The sequence below is a fragment of the Chelon labrosus genome, assembly GCF_963514085.1.
Source record: "Chelon labrosus genome assembly, chromosome: 13".
Lineage (NCBI taxonomy): Eukaryota > Metazoa > Chordata > Actinopteri > Mugiliformes > Mugilidae > Chelon > Chelon labrosus.
Genome location: NC_140346.1, coordinates 21,670,201 through 21,693,552, shown reverse-complemented (window position 1 = coordinate 21,693,552; position 23,352 = coordinate 21,670,201). Strand labels below are relative to the sequence as shown.

Sequence of the window (23,352 nt, the reverse complement as noted above, 5' to 3'; positions counted from 1 at the left end):
TTGATCTGAACTCGGCCTACCAAAAGACTCCAGCTGCATCACTTCCAAATCAATGAATCATTGATTTTAACCTAATGCACTGACAATACTGGAATCACTAACACTTCATCGTGTTAGTGTCATTGTGAATTGGCCTTCAATCCTTTATTATCTATCTAGTAGGTTTTTTTCTGCTTGCACATGAGTCTGTCCTCGCCTCTGACTTATTATCATGAACGGTTTTAAACATCTTACAGCGAGCTTGGCCAGCGACATGAAGCCCATGAGGTTGTTCCACACGCGGCTGATGTCCTTCAGCAGCTGCTGCAGCTTCTCAGAGCACACTGCTGTCGCCTTGATGCCCAGCTCCACGCGCCTGGTGACGCGGTACACCTCCACCACACCTGCCAGACAAAACACACGAGCGCAGACATCACGAAAACACGCTTTGTTGGCTCATTTTCAAGAGGTACACAGTGTCCAGTCCAGCTCGTTAAAAGCAGAGGAAACACAATAAGGCAGCAGGACCTTGTCACACCGGGCAGAGATAAGCCATCGCGCCAGAGCTCGTCTTAATCTCGTCCTTTCTGTCCTTCGCAGGGTGTAAGGCCACACACAAGGTGCTTTAACAGGTACAGGGGCCAGCGTTTCAAAGCATGGGACGTGATTTATCAGTATTATCTCATGTATGAAGAAGAAGAAGAAGAGAATAATAAGAGGAAAAGATAAACAGGAGAGGAAGACGGTAATGAAAAGTAGAGGGAATAATAACGAAGGCAGGAGAGTAAGAAGAAGCAAAAGAAGAAAAAGTAGAAGAAGAATAAAAAGAAGGAAGGAAGGAGGGAAGAAATGGAAGAAGTAGAAGCAGAAGAAGAAGAAAAAGAAGAAGAAGAAGTTACACGCCTCAACAATTTCTGGAGCATCACAGCTGATACTGAAGAGGTGGATTGTCCTGCTCTTGAGACACTATCTCTATTTTAGCCGGATCAATAGGTGTTAGATATCTTAACTTCTTTTTGACGTATGCAGCTGCAGCTTGAATTTTTTCACCTGTGCCTTGTTTTCTTTTTTAATAGTCACTAAGAGAATCAAATAAACTTTTCTTTTTGGCACAGTTTGATCAGGACTTCCTCATTTTCTTCTCTCTTACATGTCAGTGCCATCTAAGCTTCTTAAAGGGAAATAATACCCTGCACACAATACACGCGGTAAATCTCGTGCCACAAATTTAAAGCTCTTTGCCCCCCGGCATAGTTTCTCGCAGTGTGTGCATGTGTGAGGGTTTGCGGTTCCTCACCCAGCAGGTACTCCATGCCCTGAGCAGACTGGATGACCTCGGTGCAAACAGAAGAGCTGCTGATGCTGTTCAGGGTGTTGTTGGCTTTGGTGATGACCTTAATGTGGAAAGACAGAAGCCGGCGTTATGTCATGCATACTGTTTTTCCTCATCACAATCACCATTAGAGTATAGCAGAATCCCCACACAATTATAACCTCTGCCAAGGAGTGTGTCAGAAGAGGTTTGGTCTTTTCTTCAGAATACTTCAAAATGTTGAAAAAGCCAAACTTTTATTTGCAGGGGTAAAGAAAATAATTTGTCCTAAAACGCTCATGATAAGAAACGTCCATGTTGTTTGTTATCTTAATTATTCTACCACATTAGTACAGTCACTCTCACAAATGAGCCTCGCCACAGAAGGAGGTCAGCTACAGGACACAAACAAATACAAACCTCCAGAGCACTTTCCAGACACCTCTGCCACTCATAAGCGTAGCGCTCGCTCTCCTGCAACCGCAACAGGAAAACAAAATTATCTCAAACGAACACAAAGGCGAAACAGAAAACAACAGAGGAGCATTTATTGTGTTTCGTAGCCTTGTGCTGAAATCTGATGGTTAATTAACAGTGCTAACACGTGAGGGCCCTCCTCACCTCCACCTCCCCAGTCAGGTCCTTGTACTTGTCCCTGATGACGGGCAAGGCGGGCTTCTCGCTCAGGGTGTTGGAGCGGTCTCTGAAGGGCTGCTCTGGAGCCGGAGACGGCGGCGAACGCCCGATCTCCTTCTCCCCCAGACTGTGACTGCGTTTGTGGGATCCTGAAGCTAAGACAAGAGTGAGAAGAGGGATGTGAATACCATTAGAGAGAACCACAAACAATTATATAAACTTTTTTTTTTATTATTATTATTATTATTATTATTATAATGGTGATGACTCATTTTGAGTTATGCACCTGTTTGTTTGCAATCATTATACCTCCACTCTGTTGCAACTAATTCCTCCCAGACAATGAAGGCATGAGTAAATACTTAATTTGTGACAAACAATAATTACATACAAAACTGAGGCACAAATATGCAGATATGAATTATTCATGGGGGCTCACAGACGGACAAATCCTGGCACGGAGTCACAAACACTGGGCACAAACACATGCTAAACCCAGACTATTCCTGCGGGGCTGGCAGTTAGCGCGTCTCACGGTCATCCGCACAAAGGTAATCGAACCCCCCCCCCCCGACTCCCCCACCACCCACAGAGATGTGCGTCATCCTCCCCACAACCACACACCACCACCACCCCACAGCGCTCAACCCTGATCAGATTACTGTTTCCACAGAGCGAAGAGGAGTTAGTGAAGCCCTCGTCGTCACACAAATTACATCCGGCACAGGGAGATGAATCTATGAGGGTAAAATTGGCTTTTATCACAGCGCAGGAAACTGTAATAAATTATTTGTGGAGCATAACACCAGCAAACAGCAGCTTAAAAAATGAACAGCCTTTAAGTGGATACGGTTAATTTCTGCTCATGGATTTGTTGGCCTCTGCTAATCCATCTCACCAGTCAGCGCCATTAGAGCAGGGCTGTCATCGCAACACTACCATCTAATGTCTGACAGCTTTATTACAGATATGATGGGCCCAGTGTGTGGGGGTGGGATAAGAGGCTCAAGAGAGCGGCGTTAATGCCATTTCAGGGTTAAGAGCTTTTAGTTTCTCAGGAGGGTTTTCATTAAGAACATGCAAAGTTTGGTCAAAATTCAGATATTAACATCAGATAGTTGGTGCTAAAACTAATCCTAAATAAAATAGATCAGTCGATGTACAGAAAAGTTGTTGACAACAATTCTGACAGCTTATTTTGACAAGCTAAGTTGTTCTTGTTAATTACTACAGCTTGTCAAATGAGACGATTGCCAGCTTCTCTGTTATATATCAATATAAATTGCATTTTCAATATTTTGTTACTCTTCCTAAACAGCTGATTTCGAGCTACAACTAAAGAGTTATTATAAATCAATCATCAAATGTTCCCAGAATCCAATCTGATGTCTTCAAATGTCCCAAACCAATCCTTACATTTAATTAATGAGCTGGGACTAAAATTGCTCCACATTTTAATAATTTATTGTATATGATGGATTTATTGACTAATTGTTCCACTTCTAATCTGATAAACTGTTCGTGGATCAACATGATGACTCACCTTGAACAGACAAGTCAAAGGTTGCCAGCTCGTTCTTGATCATCTCCTCGCTGGACTTGACTTTGGCCTGGGCGCTGGCTTTCAGGAAGTCAGACTTGCCAAACTTGGGCTTGTCCCCTTGGAAGGCGCCAAACTCATCCGAGGCCTCGCTTTGGTTTCCCTCTGAGCCCGCCTCGGCAGTAGCAGCCGGCGAGTCGGACTTTTCCGACACGGTACTTGCAAAGTCTCCAAAGTCGTCCTCGCCATTAACACCGCCGCCGCCCTGGTCGCCGGACCCAAAGTCAGCGAAGGCTTCAAACTTGTCATCTGCAGACGAGCTGTCGTCCGCGGGGAAGGAGGTGGTGATCTTTGCTACGGAGCCGCTTGTGATGTTTTCAGTGCTGCCAAAGGTCAGATCCTTCTTCTGTGTTGGGACTAAAGACGGAAGGGAAGCTCCCTCCAAGCCTTGTGGCTTTCTGACCTCACCGGGCAGACTTTCCTCTGACCAGTCATAGCTGGCCAAGGTGCTGAGGGCCGACGTCCCAAAGGGGTCAAATTTCATGTCGTCTCCTTCTGTAATGACAACACAGACATACCGGTGGTTCCTAGGAATAGCACAGATGCTGTCATGATAGGAGGAGGATTAATGAGACTGGACGGGCGACAGAGATTTCTGTCGGATTATTACTGTCACTTATCTACAGCTGAAGTGATGTCTATATTCTCCTCGTGGTAGCTAGGTCTTAAAGGGTCATTTCACTCACATTAAAAACATTTTTCAGCTGCCTCTGATGATCTCCAGAATAAAAAAAGTTTTTTTGGTGTAACTGGCTTTGAGTATCTGTTTTCATGGAGATTAAAAAATATAAAGACAACACCTTTTCACACTGAAATTACCTTTAAACCAAATAAATATTTCCTGAGAATTTATTTTTTATTGTCGCCAGAAATTTTTGTCATTTTACAATTTTGCGACACAAATGAAATTCCCATTGAACTGGGATGGAGGGAACAAATATCTCATCTCAAAGCTATCTCTGTGACTAAGTAACATTTTTGTTAATAACCTGTGCTGTGTCAGGGGCCTACACCTACACGCATGAAGAGACTAGCAGCGATGTGACGACAATGAAATGCAGCGAGTTGTAGAGATGACAGACGAAAAAAAACCTTGGCTAAAGTGAAATTGTTGGGTATCAAGTTGACCTAATCTCGACCCAAACTCTTACAGCAAAAAAAACTCTCCCTCTAGCTTTGGTTCCTCCCACAAAATTCATCGTGCTGATAGCAGGCTTGGAGCGCCAGGTGTCGCTGACTGTGATTTCTTTTTAAATAGAGAGCGACGATGGCAACAAGAGCTAGCTCCGTCCACATACTAGCAATATTTATATGCTTCGGTTCTTTCACTCGGAAAGATTTGGGTTGGGAAATATACAGGATGTCCACTAATGTCTGACTGACGGCTACAAAGACTTGGGCGACGAGCGAATCACTTCACATGTGGACGGGATCATTAGACGTCCATAAAGATTTTGCACTTTAAACACACAGAGACAAATTCTACGATACACTGGAACATGCATACGTCGGATTTCATCTCATTTATGATCCCAACCCGCTACGCTGAAGTAATACATTCTCCCTTTCACTCTTTAGAGAATTGTTTTAAACAAATGTGTTTATGTCTCACGTGAATCATCCTTTTTTTTTTTTTTTTTTTTTTATTTCAGTGGACAATTCCTACACTTTGGCTACAAGATAATGTTCCTGTCCAATAATCAGAGCTGATGTCTTTATACTTAACGCAAGCTGAAGGGTTTCGTCTCCGGGCAGACGCTATAACAACAATAAAAGATCCTTCCTGTCACTACATCTGCTGTTTCTTACACCGCATCTTGATCACTTTCTTTATGACTAATACCGACAGCTTTTACGGCTTCCACGCATTCGACAGTGCTTTAGCATTCACGTCATCCTCACTCACACACACATAAATCCACATAATTGAACCTTCTTATTTTTCCATGAAGGAACCCCTCAGATACAAAAAGCAATTTGTGAAATTGACAAGGATCTACTGCCGTAAGCCTCGTGTCATTAGACGCCTCTCAGGAAAAGGAAAAGAGAAAATAAGACGCGTTTCAGCAATACCAACAGTAATATTTATTACGACAACATGAGTAGAGAGAAAGAGAGAAAAGGTCACAAAGTACTGTGAAAGAGGTCTATCATTACAAGAGGTTTGTCAAACTAACACTTGTAAAATTAGATTTCAGTCATTTTTGAATACAAGGGCATGCAGAGTCAGGAGTAAAAGGAAGAAAACAAACAGCGAAGAAGGTAAAAAACAAAGATATTCTAGTAGAAGCAGAAACCAGAATGAAAAGGCACATTCACAGACTAGAATCAGTAAATCTGGGGAGATGACAAACTCTGTTTTACTGTTAGGATGTAAAGCAACAGGTCTGTTTTTTGTTTGGAAAAAGATTTGAATACAGAACATTTGGAAAGCCAAAAGAGAATTCAAAGAACAAGGCAGGAAGCAATAACCCTTTGAGGACCTGAGGGGGAAGAAACTGGCAGAGCATCCCAAAATTTGTAAAAGAGGGGTAAAAACTACACTTTAGGGGAAGAGAGGAGGCTGCCATCTTTATACAGTTAGTCAATTATGAGACAACATAATAAATAAATAAAGGGGAAGAGATCATGATGCTTGTAAACATGTGATCTTGTTCAAGCACTCAAAGGGTTACAGAAAACAAAGAGAGCCATCCTTACACCTGGCATCCCCAGAAAAAGGGCCCTAATTACATCCAATCACAGATGCAGGAACAGATTTAAAGAGACAGTATCCTTTTTCTCTCGCTACAGTGATTGTTTGTCGAAGCAGGCTAATGCGCACGATCCCTTAAAGAACAGCACGTGTCGTTGCTCATCCAAAGAAATCGATGTTCGGATCAACCTAAAATACTTTGCGGTTACTAAATACTGTAGGCTATGTTTAATTTACACAGTTGGCAAATCACAACAAGGTCGAGGAGTCTTTCTAGTCTCAAAATAAGATTCCTGTAATAAAAATACACTATTAAATCTGTATGTATACATTTCTCCTCTGATAAAAACAACTTGCAATACTGTTAATGCATAAAAGGGTTATTTTGTATTATGTTCTTGTCAATTTCACAAATTGAAAAGGCAGGCACACTGCAGCAAAAAGCAAGGCAGGAAGGGTAATACTAACTTCATAATGTTCTCAGAGAGCCAGACCGTAGAGCCACAAGTGATAAATTCATGCTGCTGTTTCACAGATAACGGTAAAAGAAAAAGAAAAGAAAAAGATTCCCTTTGTGACTCAAAAGGAACCTCACAAAAGAAATACTGTCTCTTTAAGTTTACATATATTTCCAGGAAACACAGTGCAAAGCATGAGGTGCTCGAATGCTCGGCCTGCTACACTTTTAACAACAGGTTAGTCCCAGAGCTCTCCAAGAACAGTAGATATGAGTTAAGAGTGAAATGGAAACCGCTGTTGCAGTAGCATAAAAGCGTCTCAGGAATGTATCGATGGTAATGTGGGCAGCCTGTTTCGCTGCAGCTCCATGGTTTGTTTTGTACAGAGGGGCCTGTTTGGGTTTTAAACCAAAATCTGACCTGCTGCACAGAAATTGAAATAAGGCAATGAGGATGTCTACATTTATAATTTCCTCTAAAGCGTCATCAATTATATGGATGAAATGATATGGTGTAAATGCTGATAATTAACCGATGGTGGTCAGACGAAGAAAAATGTCCGAGCTTTCAGAAACACGACAAACAAACACCACGGATTGCAAAGCCGTCCTCTAACAATTACTTCTTGTGTTACAGCGAAGAATGACTCTGCCACGAAACATGAGCCGCGGAAGGTGAGATGCTTGATGAATAAATGATCACCGGCGGAGAAGACGAGGAGGAGAGGGAGTGCTGACGTTGACCTGATTATCAAGGTTCGATTTCCTTTTATTAAACAATCAAACAACACGTTTTAGGGTAAACTTTAACTCCACTTCGAGGGACGTGAGGTAGGGGGAGAAAAAGCCGACACTCAAAACATCTCATAATTAGACGGTCATTTGATCCAAGTAATACTGCACGGCCAGTCTGAAAATACTGCAGGGTAATATAATAACTGGCAACAGCATGCACTCACATTCAAGCAGTCAGGTTTGAAATTTGTCCAGCTATAATGAGCCTATTTCTGTTAAAATTAACTTAAATCTTTTGCATGCAAAATCTCCTACTCCCAGCTAATCAAAATAATAATATGTCGTATGCATTCAGTATGCAACAGTTAAAAAGGTAAACGATGGTTTCCAGATAACGCCTTTGGTAAAACTGCAGCCTGTTGTGCGAAAGCTTGTGATTCGAATAAACAAGTGGCTCGTCACCGTCACACCCTCCTGTGCTCATCTGCATTCAGCGAAAGTGCTCGCCACGTCAACAACTCACGCGCACACACACACATGAAAGGTACGCTGGAAGGGAAGTGTGATGTCTGCCGCTGCAGAAAGGACACAACAAACAAGCCTTATCCGAGTCACGCAGGCGGCTGTCGGGGACCTCGTCTACGGGCTACGACTGCCAACACATCAAAAACAAGCACTCGTCATTTGTAAATAGAGATGCGGGCCGGGACCTTTCTGCCATTACGATAACAATATACACAGGGCAGGAAGGGGAATACGGAAATTAAAAGTAAGAGGAGGAGGAAACTAAGCATTTAAATTAATAAATAAATAAATTAATGAATAAATAAATAAATAAATACATGAATAAATAAATAAAGTATGCTGAGATGAATGATGAAATGTGGAATGAAAGATGTGATGTGTCTTATTTGATATGTTTTTCTTGTATTTTTAGTATTTGAGCATATTCAATTCAGTGAGGACCGCATTACTTGCCCTTTGACCCCTTGTTTGGTGGTCACTGAGGAGGAGAGGCTGGCTAGCCTTGGAATTAACACTGCGTGTGACTGCACGGAGCCTCACCAGAGCAAACGCACTAGTTCCTCACCTGTAGCAGGGGGCTGGTGGGACGAGAGACCCGGCAAATCCAGAGAGCTGTCTGACATCACGTGCTTCAGGTCTCCGCCCATGTCCGACAGCTTCATGTCCAGCTGCACTGACAGCGCGTCCTCCGAGTCATCCTTTCCCACGCTGCTCCCACCGATGGACGGGAGGTCGAGGGACTTGACGGAGGCAGAGTCTTCCTTGGCCTGTTTGAACGCGGCCACCTTGTCCACCAGAGTCTTTTCCGAAGCCCCAAGTGCTGTGCAGAACTTTGACGACTGGAAGTCGGCAAAGTCGTCCGTGTCACTCTTGAGAGAAGAAAAGGAGCCTCCGCCGCTCTCCTTGGCGTCATCGTAGGCGAGGCCTCCCTCCAGAGACAGCTGTTTGAACACGTCGTACTTGTCTGAGCTCTGCTGAGGCCGCTGCTGTGTGGAGGTCTCAGCTTGGACCCCGGAGCTGCTCTCGGCTTTAGGCTCGCCACCGGAACTGCCAAACGCCATGAAGTCTGCAAAGTCATCTTGGGGCGCGGCTGCAGCTCCTCCTGCTGCTGAAGCTTGAGCGGCGTCGGAGGAGGAGCCAAAGAGGGCAAAGTCACCAAAATCATCTGCCGCTCCCCCTGGAGGTTTGGCTCCACCTGGGAGGAGCACTAGAGAGGGGGGCACGGACACAGAGGGGAATGTGCTGGGTTTGGTCTCAGCGGGGGCAGGGACAGAGGGAGCTATAGAAGAGAAAAGGTCCAGGTCGGCCATGTTGAGAGGATTTTTGGGCTGAGAAAGTGACACTGCTGGCTGTTGCTGCTGAGGAAGTTGCTGTAGAGACTGAGAGGTTGGGAAAGCAGAGGGGAAGGAAGGTGGGAAGATCTTGGCCTGATCGGAGGGGTCTAGTGGAGAGACGCTGTCGGCGGTTTTAAAGTCTGTGAAGCCATCATCAGCGCTGACAGACTTGAAATCTGCAAATCCCTCCCCTGCAAACCAAAGAGAAGAACTCAAGTTCAGTAAAAGACAGAGCCGAGGGACGTAATGGGATTCTCAAACTTCACAGCCACGTTTCAGTTAAGTCACAATCCTACAAAGTGAAGAAGCAAGTGGATTAAACGCGTCTTTGCTCTACTGTGGAACGCTCATCGCAAGCGTCTATTCTTCTGATGAACTGTGGGCTGCAGAGACTCCAGATAACGGCACACATGATTGCACAAAAAGCTCTGTCATTTAAAGACACCGCACTACCATGCAATGAAACGTAAAGGTCTTTCAGCAAAAATGTCCATCTTAACAAGTGATTTTGTTTCTACATGCTTGACAGTCCATTTGGAAATGTCTCCCTCTCTCTGATGTAATGGTGGCCAACTGGTGTCCAATCTTATCTTTAAGCAAGAGTTTTACTATCTACATGACAGAAGCTAACTTTAACTGCAGTTTGGACGGGGTTGGGGCAGTCTGAATATATAAAGAAAAGACAACTGACCTGACAAAATGGTTTGGGAAACAGATCTGACTTCTCATTAGAACACGATCTAGGGAACATTAGCCTCTGTAAATCTGATTTACTTGATCAAAAGGTAAGAACAAAACCATACTTATCCATAATTTTTTTTATCACGCTTATAAGATTTGCACTTGATATGTACAGCAATCGTGCTGTATATCTAGCACAAATCTAAAACAGGTTCAACTGGCTGTACTTGAGTTTTCTTGAATATGTTTCACCACTCATCCAAGAGGCTTCGTTTTTTTTTTGTCTCAGTTAGGGCAGAAGCAGAGGAGAAAAGGTCCGGGTCGGCCATGTTGAGAGTATTTTTGGTCTGAAAAAGTGGTGAAACATCCTCCAGTAACCTTAAACACGCCCAGTTAACTTAGTTTTAGCTTTGTTTCTGAGATATACTATGACCTGGATTACTGAGAATCTTAACAGAGAGCTTTGTTTATCTAAATCTCCTAAAGATGCATTAAGATTTATCTCACCTAAAATTAAGTCTGAAAATTCAACAGTAACAGTTATACTAGTTAAGATGGGTATTTATTGCAGTAAATGTACAGTATGCTATAAAAGCTCACATACTTACATATAAACCACACAGAAAAAACTCAAGAGTACTTTCTTGAGTTCCAGCAGTTGTTCACCCACTGAGGCATAATATATGCATGGACCGAAATAGAGAATCTGTTCACACCGCTGGTGTACGGCGGAAGAGAGATAACTAATGGGCTCATTAAGGAGACGGAGCCTGACAATGCCAAAGAAAGGTCACTGCAAAGCATGACTTACTGGAGTTGTAAGAGCTGTCCCCATCGGAAACTGTTCTAATGAAACAGGGATGGGAAACACACTGGTATCAACACTGCAGGCTTGCAAAACACGACACAGTGTAAACACGGAACAGTGGCACTGTAGTGTCCCGACAGCTGCACCCAAGTTAAAATGCGATGTTTAATTAGAGGGATTCTGGCAAAAAAGCACACTCTGCCTCGTCGCATTAAATTGAACTCAGAATAACTTGTTTCTAGAGGAGGAGCATTTAGAGAGGGGCCATCTCAGAGCTCGCCATGTCCTCTCTGTTATTTGCCAAAGAGGTCAGGAGAGTTTTGACTTGAGATCAACCGGAAAAATAAATAAACTTGAAAGATTTTGCTAATATGTACATAAGAGTGTTTGTTATCAGTATATGTGGAAAGAAAGGTTTCTTACCGACTGGTTTCTTGTCAGCAGGCTGCTCAAGCTGTCTGAACACACTGTATTTGTCTCCAATCTCTGGATCAGAACAAATAAAGAAGATTACGTAAAGTATGAACAGAAAAATACAACACATTTCACAAGTTTCCAAACGCTGCCTTAATGCCGTCTGCTCTGGCAAACAAACATTATGTCCTTTCAAAGGGCCAGAACACAAAGTTAGGAAGTACTAAGTAGTTTAAAACATTTTTATTAAAGTGACGCTGCCCTCATTTGAGCTCATATTTATATTTTTGTTGTAAAGACAGGGTTATAGCAGAGTTTTGTATCAAAATGCAAAACACATGAGAAGACATTTTAGATTATCCTCAGCTTTTTATCATGTCCTGCCAGTTAATGCTTAAAAGAGGAGAAGAAGCTGTGCCGTTCCTGGTGTATAAACATCTGAAGAAAAATATTTTCTAACTGACTTTATGTTTTAGTCCCTGGGTGTACACGGCTGGATTGCTTCATGGTGGTGTGGAAGGTACCTGAGGCAGGGGGTGCAGGCTCTGCAGGTGGATCCACAGACAGCTGCTTGAACACAGCGTACTTATCAGAGGATGTGACAGAGGCGGAGGAGGAACCAGACACAGGAGTCAGCATGGCAGGCGTGCTGCAGGGACACAAAAGCAACAGTCAGAAACCAGGAAGAGTGACGTTCAGTGTAGTAGTTTAATCCCCATAAGCCTGAACATTTTCCCTGGGATAAATTTTTTTTTTAAAAAGTTAGCAACATCCTTCTTCGCTTTTAGCGTACTTTTAGTCTGACTAAATCACACACACTAGTCTGGATCCGTTCTGTAGTAAAAAGAGAAAATCCGCCTTCCAGCACGACTAAAGTTCGCTAAATGGACACATTATGTTTGTTTATTTAATGCAATTTAAATGAAATGAGACAGGAGGGTTCATGCTGGACTTGTTCCAGGATAAGAGCGGATTAAAAGCAACCACTGTAAACACTAGGACGTTTCTGCCAAGAGAGCAAACGAGATATAACATGTGTATTAATAAACAAACAGACTTAGTTATATATTTATTTTATTCATGCCTATATTTACACATAACGTATCAGATTTAACTGAGATCCAATTATTCCTGCAACTTCTCACTGTTTGAGATTATGTTTTTCTCATTCTGAACGTTCTGCTACTGCCAAATAGAAACCAATTCTGTTGCAGCGTGTCTAATCCTAAAGAATTTTTTTGGCGCGCTTTTTTTTTTTCTTCCAATACTTGCAATGAGATGAATTTAAAGTTTTAAAGGAGTTGCCATTTTGAGAAACCCACCTCTACATTTTATTAAATGAAAAGACCATTTTTACATTCTTAAAACAAAACAACCTTTTACAGGAGTAATGTTACCAGGTTACTACTGAAGACTCCTGTAGCCGCTTGCACCAGCTGGACGTAGACAGGTTGGGTGTAAGCCCTACGTCAGCTACGACCAGCCTTGTGATAAATATTTACGCACGCTGCACCATCTACAACTACCACTAAGCCAAGTTAAGTCTGTGTTGACACATTCAGGCGTAATGACAGTTGCTAACACTGTCACGTTGCTATGGGCTATCTCATCTCAACTTACACTTGAAAAAATATGCCCGCCGAGCCGCAGATTTGTGTATTAACCTCTACAGTAAGTGTAAGTTGTCCTCTTCACACACCAGCATCTTGATTTGTGACTCATGGTTAGACCCATACCACTGTGCCACCACATTAGTCTGAACTCTGCATTGCACACAGCCTCAACCAATGCTGAAACTAAATCTCCGAATAAGTTCTATCTCCATATATCTGGTGGTGCAGCCTCTCATTATTATTTCCCAACTGAATTCCTGCTGATTGTGAAGTCTGTATACCTTACACCTATCTCTGGTGAGGCCAAAGATTTAGTCTTAGACATGGTGTTACACCTAGATGGTGCCACAGAGTATTTTAAAGCTTAAAGCTCATTTTATACCCTGTCTAATCTTAGAAAAATCCCCAGGAAGTAAAAGGCCCCTGCCAAGAAACAGTCATACACATAACCTGGTAGAAACTGGTGCATTTGGTAGAAACTGGTCTTTAGAGGTGGTTCGGTAGGATATGTTAGCACTGGACAAAGCCAGGCAAGCTATTTCCAACTGTTTTAAGTGTCTATGCTAAGCTAGGCTCACTGGCTGTGTCTATTCATCATTCATGTCTATTGCACAGACTTAAGAGTGGAGTCAATCTGCTCATCTAAAAAAATAAATGTACTCCCAAAATGTCAAGCTAGTCCTTAGATCAGATTAAATATAGGTCAAAAGCAAGTGAAACAAGATAATAATATAATAATATAACCATAAAACACATTCATCTGCTAACATACAAGCATCAAGCACTGAGGTGAAATAGTTAAAACTTATTAGTTTCCTCAAAGCCCCTTTTTTTCTTCAGGACATCTGACAGTAAGCTGTAGCTGCCAGCTCAGCCTGCCAACTCAATATGAGCTTCTCAGCCTCTCATTTAATTAGACAATCTCTCCCTGTGGGGAATTCTTGTTACACTGCTGAAACAGTCAGGGGTGTATGTTTTCAGGGGAGAAATAGAGCAGAATTATAAAACGCCTATGCCACTTAGATGTAAGATACTCTGGTTCTGCTTTCTCTTTGTCTTTCAGTGGATAATTGCCTTTCAGCTTCGTTTCAATGAGAGCGCCGTCTCTCCATAAGGGCTTGGAAAGTAATATAAAGAAATGAGCTTATCTGCCGTCCGCTGAAATGAATTCATTAAGTGATGACCCAAACTCATTGCTATTCCAAGGAGGTTATTACAAGATATTATAACAGTGTGTCTGACTGTAAGACAGACAGTGACAGACACAAATATAATACAGAGGAAGTCAGCTATAAATAACCACCCGGGGCAGAATACTAAGATGCTCATCGCTACAAATATTTATATCATTTTATATCAGAAAAGTAGTGCAAAAGGAGACAGAAATATTAAGAAACACTGAACATAATCATGATTATATAAAGGTAAAACATTATTTACCTGTTTTGGTGCTGAGATGCAATCGTGGTGGGGAAACTTCCACCCGACTCCCCCTGGAAGTCAGTGAAGGCTTGGTCTCCTGCTCCTGGTTTCGGAGCCTCCTGGAAGTCCTGAAAGTCGTCGTCGTCTGCTTTTGCCGTCTATGTGAGCACTTTGTTAGTGAGTAGGATGTGCGATATAGTGAGCTACGGGAATACAGAGAACTAAAAGCTTGGCTGAGTTACCTGTGCAGGAGGGAAACTGGTGATGAAATTTGTGTTTGTGGGAGGTTGAGCTGCTGCTGCTGCTGCTGCTACTGCTGCAGGCGTCATGGCCATGACTGATGGTGCTGGCGTGGGCATAGCCATAGAGACAGCGGGCTGGGTCATCATGGGCTGCTGGTGCTGGGGCATGACGGAAGCCATGGCCATAGCCAGGGCCGGCAGGTTGGGCACTGGTGGAGACGGAAACTGACCGAGGATTTCCACATTCATAGCTGGGAGGCCACTCTGGAATAAAAGAGACAATCAATGACGGTGTCAACAAATGTACCAATGCTGCTAACAAGTATTGCAGTATCTGAATCATGATAAAACTCTGAACTGGGTTGTTCTCTCAAAACAATTGGAAATGCTCCTCAACAAATGTAACGAAAACAAACCCCAGCCACTGTTCGTTCTGTTCATTATATGATGTCTGTCAGAGTGCCTAAGTGTTTAAGATAATTTATTAGCTTTTTAAAAATGAAGCTGTGTGTAGATTGTGTCATTTTTCAAGACTGGCGGAAAGAAATTAGCTTGAGGCTAAGAGACACAGACGGGGTGAAGGAGTGCAGAAGAAAGAGAATAACACATTGTCAGCTTGGGTCTTTTCACAGGGTTTGTTGACAATGAGAGAATACAGAGTAACAACAGCCTATTCTTTAAAGGCAGTGGAACATCAGGGCGACAGTAGGGTGTTTTCTGAAGTTGGGCTGTCGGTTGTGGCTCTAGCTGTTCCTTGTGTGTCCCGCACCATAGGCACTGATCGGATCACCGTCAACAACTTTACAACTGTTTCAATATTTTGACTCATCGGTTGAACGAGTCGGTGATAGAGATCACTCTGACTGGCTAATCAGCTTAGAGAACAAAAGTAAACTGGCAAAGTTCAAAGGCTACACAGAAGACTTTTTGTTTTACATCTTTATCTAATCTGAGCACTGAAACACACCGATATTTTAATTAATTAAATGATCATCTACAATGAATAAACAGTACACTGATCAGTATGATTCAGGAGAGGCCAGCTCTGTACGACACTATGCTCTTCCACTTGCCTTTTTTGAATGATGACTACCGACTACAGTCACCTGCTGGTGTGAAGAGCTATTTCCTTTCAGGCAGGTCCATGTGCTAACTGGCTGGTGGCTGGTGGCTGTAGTCTGTGTCCGAACCTTAAGAGGGATCCATTTTAAGTTTTATTCTGGTATAATGTTAATTTGGTTTATCTGAGCCAGGGAACACTGGTCACTACAAACCTATCTAGTTGCCATCATGTTTTCACTGGACTAGGAATAAAGTCCAATGTTTACATATAAATTATTCATCACAGTTAGGTTCCTTTTGAACAGATGTTACCGGCACACTGAAACTTTCACCCCCAACAAGAGAATGCTCCTTGTTTAGCTGGTGTTTTAAGGCTCTTGAAAATTTACATCACCGAAAAGGTGTCTTATTATTCTTTGCATGAAAGAAGCGACGGCATCCAGTGTTTCGTGAGCTGCTTGCAGATTTGCATCCTCCCAGGGGTGGTGGTGACAGGCCCGGGCTGTGGATGATAAGAAGCCTCCTGCCAATCTCGACTGATGGGGACTCAGCCTTATATCAGGCTTACAATGCTTCACAAGCCTTGGGCTGATTCGCAGCACTGCTCCCGTCTCCCCCGTTTCCTGCTAAGCCTGTCTAATTTCCGTATGGAGTGTATGGCAAACCTCGGCGGAAGCCACTGCGGATGATTAGTGAAGTCGTTCTAAGTAGATAATTTGTTTTGATGCCAGTGTTTACCTGCGCTACTCCAATTAGTGCAAGTACAGTGTAAAGCTCCTCCTTGGTTAGCATGCCAGGTGTTGTGCGATTGGCCGATGCCCAGATTTGGCCCAGTGCTTCCCTGGGAAGACCTGACGACATTAATATTGGGTAGAGCTTGGCTGTGTCTATCCCTGCCGGAGTCATGGTGAATTCAAGAACCTTCTTGAACATTTCTAGAGAAAGGAAAACACAAAGAACATGTCCACATTCCAGTGTCATTCCTTTCCATAAAGTACACAGCAATGTCAAATATTTTTATCTGAAAAATGATACTGGGTGTATTCATGCGTAAATGTTTACCTGGGACAAGGCTGTCATTGTAAACCCAGGCTGGCAGCATGGACTGGATGTGCTCTTGCTGTGGGTACACGCCAACACCTGCTGTCACACACACAAAAACACGCACACACACATACACACATACACACAGAGTTAGCCGTTACAGCAAAAGTCTTGTCCAGGCGTACGATTTTGCCAAGCCTCTTGGCAGCTGAGCCCTGCTTGTATCGAACTCAACAAAATCATACACCTGATGTCTGGAGGGCTCGGTGCAGATGTAACGCTCCCCTGCACTGAATCACAAGCGTCCTGCCACATCAGACATCTATAAATCAGTCTGTGAGTCATTCACAGCTTCAAGGAGAAGGGAGACAGGAGACTGAAAAAACAACCTAATTTAACTGAGGACACTGACCTAAATTATTTGTTGCTGAGAATAAACATAAACATTTCAGTAAAATAGTATGGGTCATTTTGAGACTCTAACAGGTATGTGTTTACTCAGACAGCCACTTTGAGCATAATACTCCCATCAGCCCATCAGTCTTGGGCATGAATGGATGAATCTTATTACAAATCTCCCTGGTCTCCGTGATGAGCCACTATATTTCCCCCGATGGCACGGACGACGTGGACACAGACAAACAAATAACAGCACAAGGGAGCGGCAGAGTAGCATGCACAATCAGCCTTGGATTATGTTGGGCCCCAGTGGCACCTGCCAATCCATGCGCATCCCTGTTAAACCAAAGCAGTCAGCATGCGGCAGAGGTCGTTCTCTGAGAGGGTGTTACACAGTGAGGGAACAGACGGCAGCTTATTTAGTCAGCAGGTATTACCCAAGGACCTTGACAGACACAGTCCATTTCCACAATGTGTGCAGAGAGCACCGGCATGAGAAAACCCCTCCAACAAAACAGAGGCAAAAGCGGATAGAAACAAAAGGCAGGGACTTGAGAGTAGGCACAAAGACACCTGGAAGTGTACCACAAAGGCACCATCGCTCCTGAACAATGTCAGCATTGAAGAAAATGTAAGCATGATTTCATTGAAAAGCACACAGGCAACAATTGCCCATACAACCCAGTGCTGAATCTGGTATAAACCAATTATACCCCAAAGTGATAGAACAGATTAAGCTGCTGCTAGAAGTAGAGAATTATTTTTGTTAGGGTTAGAAAGACTGAAAATGTTTCTCCAGGACAGAAAGAAAACCCTCTCCTTGATTGTGTGTTAATGCTGCAACAAAGCAAGAGAGAAGAAGAAGCTATGAAGTCCAATGAACAGGCACGTCTCTCACCACTGTCGCTACTGGTTTGAGGAGATGAGCCAGTAGCTGATGGAGGGTGACTGGGTGCAGACACCGGGGCCTCAGGACGTTTTTCTTTGGTGAACACAGAACTCAAGTCCTCAGGAGCGGCAGCCCAGTTCCTCGCTTTAGTGCTGGACTGAAACTGGGTGGAAACTTTAACTCTGGGAGTCATTTCAGCCAAGCTCTGCTTGGATCTAAAGCTAACCTGGGCCGTCTTATCAGCTGTAAGATCGCATGAGGAGAACAGCTTCTCTTCCAGGGATGGGCCTAGAGGGAGTGAATGAGGAACAAGCTTCTTTAACAGACACCAGCTACAATCCAGAATTTACTATCCGGATTTTGGACAGTTATACATTTTTTTTCAAGTTTTCAGGCTGTGTACTTTTAGTACATTTAATTTGAAATAAAATAAATGTACTAAAAGAACCATAGTACCTTACTGTACTAAGTCTTAGATTTCATTTAAGAAGATTTATGTCTGTATTGAAAACTACTGTGTACAATATGACTGAAGCAGCTAGTTGTAGTTATCAAGTGTTGCCAGTAAACGCTTAGACCTCTAGTAGTGCTCTGAAGCAATGCAATACACACTTTTCCACATAACAACTGAAAACATGCTGGCTTTAAAATACAAAAACTAAATTCACTAAAATAAAATATCTTTACAGAAGGCAGACATGCTTTCAACATAGTTGTTGAGGGCAAGGATAAACAAATCACACAAATTGATGATCATAAAGACCGAATGGAAACCTAACTTCTGTACACCACAAGGCTCATTTAAGTAGCTTTAAGAAGGCCTTCATCTAGTGGTATGAATAAATGCCCCTCTTCCTTTAGTGCTCTCTTTAAGCAGCCCAGCATCAGATCTTATTTAGCATACTTTTATAAAAATCTGATGCAACTGGAATAATTTACATTTACAGCCTCAGTAAACAGACCACTAAATGTAAATATTGTGTTAATGCAACATTTTGAACCCTTTATCAAATTCCTAACAGCACTAATATCCCCATTACGGCATTTGTCCTTGCACTATACGCCAGTTACATTTTCCCCAGCACATAGGTCCCTTATCAAATTTCTTATGCAACCTGCAAATTCGATTCTACCGCACAAGAACAAACAAACTCCTTAGGCCTCCACTCTGCTATCAATGGCAAGCCATCCGTCAGCCATCTAATCAGCTTATTCCAGATGCTAAACAACTACGTCATGAATGTCCCAGAGGACTGGGGATGATGCTGGATGGAGGGCTAGCTGTTGCATTTCTCTGGACAGAAGGTGATCTCTCTGTCCTGTCATTTGGTCTCAAGACTGAGAGCTGTCACAGAGCAGCTGCTCATCCTATAGATTACACAGAAAACGACATGACAGTGACAGTCCCTTTCCAGGGCACAAACCATAAATGGATTCGTCTTAACTGCTAGAATCAGCTGCAACGTGGTTAAAAACCTACTGCTGATTAAACAAATTGGGTTTCTTATTCACTGTGCATCCTTGTATGCTTAGTTTGTAATGTCGGGTAGCTTTAAAGGTTTGGATAATGAGGCCATCTGCTGTGCTGGCTACATGCTCACACTATAACGCAGGCCAAGACCAACTCGGCATCCGGAGGTAGCAGTAAAAACAATAAACAAGCAATAAAAGCAGCACTACGTGGACTAAGTGGAAATAGGTTGAGAATAAATTATGGGGATGGGAGGGGAGGTGTCAACGAAGCAAAAGAAGAGTTACCTTGAAGTGTAGATTGGGAGCTGGTGCTGATAGCAGAGTGTTGGGTGGCAGTGGGAAAGGACACAGAGGTAGGGAGGGACTGAGGTTGGTGTGAGGAAGGGAATGGCGGTTGGACTTGGGCTTGAGAGGGGGGGTGGATGTCAGAAGAAGGGGAAACGTTCGCAGGTCCCTGAACAAAGTCACTAAAGTCGTCATCGTCCTCAGGGAAACCTGTCTTGGGAGCAGAGGATGAACGCTGAACGGGGGCCTGAGAGGAAAGGCTGAAGGTGGAGGAAGTGGAGGAGGAGGAGGAGGAAGGCGGAGGAAAGGAGGCGGGGGTGTCTACAGGCCCTTGAAAGTCACTAAACTCGTCATTATCCTCGGACAAAGCTTGGGGGAGGGAGTGAGTAGTGACAGACGGGTGTGATGGCGATGAGTCTGCAAAAATGAAGAAATAATGATGATGGCACAACACATACACACACACCACAATGGAAAATGAATTAAGGGCTGCACATTGCACTACGTTGTGCAAGACAAGAAATTGCAGAACTGCATCTAACTATTAGTCAGAGTCAATAAAATGCTTTTTAAATGTAATACTGATTATCAATATTAGAAAAATGCAACATTTGTGCAAAATTAATACATCTTGTGATGATTGATGGGTCAAAAAAACGATTGACCACAGTTTATATAGTTATCCAAATTAAACAATTTATAAAGTTAAAAGTCAAAATCTGATGAAACCTGCAACGTGAAGCTGCAAATTAACCCGACTTCAAAATAAGGTTTCACTGACTAAAAAGGTCGGGACCTGCTGCTCTATATCAATATATCAGTTTGTTAGATGCACGCCTACACTTCTTTGAAATGCACAGGAGTAATTAAAGATAAATCTACAGGTCTACGACAGTGAAATTAATGTTGAAGTTCACAAACAGATACTAAAAAAAAAAAGGAACACACTACTAATAAGTGACAACAATTGAGAAGTGTACAAATGAAGAGAGAGATGGGAAAAATAATGTGATAATGAAATGTAATGCAATCCGGGTTACATATTATACAAACAAAATCCCAATTTCGGCTCGCCTGACTGCCAGCTTGGCAGCCATCACGCTGACCTGCCTCTAATCCAGTTATTATTCTCGGACACAGGCGTTTCAGCAGAGCCATGGAGAAGCACCACAGGAGAAATTACAGGGATTAAAAGGGGGAAAGTACCTGGCTTCTTAGTCTGTGACGATGGAGTGGGGTGCATTTTCGCGTCTCTGCTAAAGCCATCCAGGTTTCCTTTGATTGCCTCTAAGGCGTCGTCACGGCTCTTCTCCCCAGTCTGAGTACAACACAGAAAAGTATCAAGAGCCCAGAGGGTTACAAGGACAAGCAGTGGACAAGCAGTGGACAAGCCAGGACAACTGTAAGATAAACAAATGTGGAAAGAGACTCACCTTGGGTTTGACGCTGCTGAGCAGCCTCAGCTTCTGTTTCTGCTCCTCAAACTGTCTTCTTTTCCTGTCCTCCTCCAGCATCTTCTGCTGGTGTTCCAGACGTTTTCTAAAGAACAGGAACAGTACAGACATTATATAAAGAGTCAGTACACAATATTCTTTGGGGGGTTAGGAGCCAGAATAAACATACAATTTAAAGTATAATAAAGTAAATGCATCTTTAAACATTAAATTAATTACATATTTAATCACTGAAACAACTGAACTTGATCACAGTATCTAGATATGCTTTTTTCTGGGTATTTCTCTGCATTTTTACTTGTGTGTACCTAATAAAAAAAAGCCAGTGGGTATACAAATGTAGATGTGAGCATTTATTCCTAGAGATACAGGATTCTCACAAGCAAGAGAGAACAATGATAATAATTTCTTACTGGTGCTCCTCGGCCATTTGTTTCTGCATGTCAGCAGTGTACTGTGGTCCAGCTGGTCTCATACCCATGAACTGAGGCTGACCCAAGAACTGCATTCCAGGTGTCTGCATCCCAATCGCCATCCCGCCCTGTATAACCACAAAACAAAAAAACAATCTGGTCAGCACTGCTTTTGTAACACTGTTTTCACTTGATAATAAATTCACTTACAGAGGAAAACTCACAGCGATTGCGTTAAAATTCACAGAGCAGTAACACATTCCTGTTAATGGGCTGATGTGTAAATCTGTCAAGAGTTAACAGAAGCTCTAAACCCACTTGAATGAAATTGGGTAAATCAATACAGCAGTGTTTCACTATTATGTATTCATCAATGGAAGCCACATTAGGAAGTCCGTCAAACAGACTATAAATGTAAATGCCAAAAAAAAAAAAAAAAAACTCTCAGGGAATTATTAATTTCAACACTTAAAAACACAGAATCCACAGATACAGAAACTCACCTGCATAGGCATGGCACCTGGGGGCATTTGTCCCCCAAAGTTCATTCCCATCATGCCCTGCATGTTGGGCTGCATGACTGGAACCATAGGGAAACCCTGCTGTTGCTGCTGCTGTTGCTGCATGGGTACCATACCTGCAGAAACAAACACTATCATGAGGTACTGCAGACATAAAGAGTAGCACACACAATTACTATTTGAAGCATGACTAAGTCTGATTCAAACTGCACTGAAGAAAAATTCATTTAAGTCTAGAGTTGGAAAGAAAAGGCCTCCATAGTCTGGACAGGATTCAATATTGCAAATCAATTTCCTGGACAGCTGGAGAAAGACACAGGCTCCACAACAACCAAATCTGTTTTTTTTTTCCTGGTGACTACTGTGACAGCTTGGAGCAAAACAAGAGGAGTGAGGGGGGAAAAAAAATTGGAAAAGAGTGTGTTTATTTTCACAGATGCCGTGTACGCTGACAACCAGGGCTGAGCAGCCAGCTCCTACTGGAGCCCCCAGATGATTCACCGTGTTAGGGCTCAACTGGGCCGAATAAATAGTTTGTTTAGGAGGTTGCTCACGTTCTAATTTGTCCGACTAAAATGACATTGCTAACGGGAGCATGTAATGACCCCTAAGAGACACCTGTCCCAGCGGTGCGGGGATGGTTTGTCAGGAGTGTTACTGCAAAGTCAACAGCCTAAATGTGGCAAGCATGCACAGACAAATGATCTGAGCGCACCTGAGGCCCGCTGTGCACGGCTAACAAAGGTATGTATGAGCGGCAGTGCGTCTAATGACAGGTGGTGATCTGATACGTCAGGGAGCAATTGTTAACAGGGAAGACTAATGAGAAGCAAAGCAGAAACCTAGAGATCCGCAATTACATTTAATGAAAGAACCTAACCTGTACATGTATGAACACTTAAAGTGCACACTGTGATAAAAAATAGAAACTTTTAAACAGTGAACTTATTCAATATCTACTTAAATGTACACTGAAAACTGTTTTAAGATTTGTTATGCCATTTGTCAAAAGGAATACTGTTTTTATTTTAAGACAGTCTGCTTCAAAAAGCAATTTTCTATGTCGCTGATCACATTCAAATGGAAATGCATTTATTCGTCATCTATCTTCCGAAAACGGAACACACTTAAATATATTTAAAAGAAAAGTCTGTCTGGAGAAACGAACTGGAAATGTTGACTGCAGGATGACTCACCTTGTGGCGGTCCCAGGCCCCCTCCGACAGGATACATAAAACTAAAGGGATGGAGGAGAAAAACACAGATTATGAGATTCAAACCGGGGCTGAAGAAAGTCATGACGAAAGATTCAGAAAGAGCTTCTCGTCTGACGCAGCACAGAATAATGAAGCCATCACT

The 23,352-nt window shown here is 42.8% G+C and overlaps 1 protein-coding gene across 4 annotated transcripts in view; it reads right to left on the bottom strand.

Annotated features, from left to right (window-relative positions):
• Positions 1-23,352, bottom strand: part of synrg (synergin, gamma) — a 37,408-nt gene that overhangs the window by 9,276 nt on the left and 4,780 nt on the right. For 2 of the 4 annotated variants that reach the window (XM_084558300.1, XM_084558302.1), the window contains exons 2-20: positions 23,190-23,230; positions 21,976-22,109; positions 21,473-21,600; positions 21,039-21,144; positions 20,812-20,923; positions 19,606-20,022; positions 17,857-18,135; positions 16,578-16,658; positions 16,254-16,450; positions 14,454-14,717; positions 14,230-14,369; positions 11,701-11,825; positions 11,186-11,248; positions 8,505-9,464; positions 3,471-4,022; positions 1,913-2,082; positions 1,712-1,765; positions 1,277-1,373; positions 235-383 (exon numbers count right to left, since the gene is read on the bottom strand). In XM_084558300.1, the coding sequence (XP_084414426.1) occupies positions 235-383; positions 1,277-1,373; positions 1,712-1,765; positions 1,913-2,082; positions 3,471-4,022; positions 8,505-9,464; positions 11,186-11,248; positions 11,701-11,825; positions 14,230-14,369; positions 14,454-14,717; positions 16,254-16,450; positions 16,578-16,658; positions 17,857-18,135; positions 19,606-20,022; positions 20,812-20,923; positions 21,039-21,144; positions 21,473-21,600; positions 21,976-22,109; positions 23,190-23,230 (4,069 nt within the window). The remainder of the gene's footprint in view (positions 1-234; positions 384-1,276; positions 1,374-1,711; positions 1,766-1,912; positions 2,083-3,470; positions 4,023-8,504; positions 9,465-11,185; positions 11,249-11,700; positions 11,826-14,229; positions 14,370-14,453; positions 14,718-16,253; positions 16,451-16,577; positions 16,659-17,856; positions 18,136-19,605; positions 20,023-20,811; positions 20,924-21,038; positions 21,145-21,472; positions 21,601-21,975; positions 22,110-23,189; positions 23,231-23,352) is intronic. The other 2 variants (XM_084558301.1, XM_084558303.1) reach the window with 2 other exon arrangements.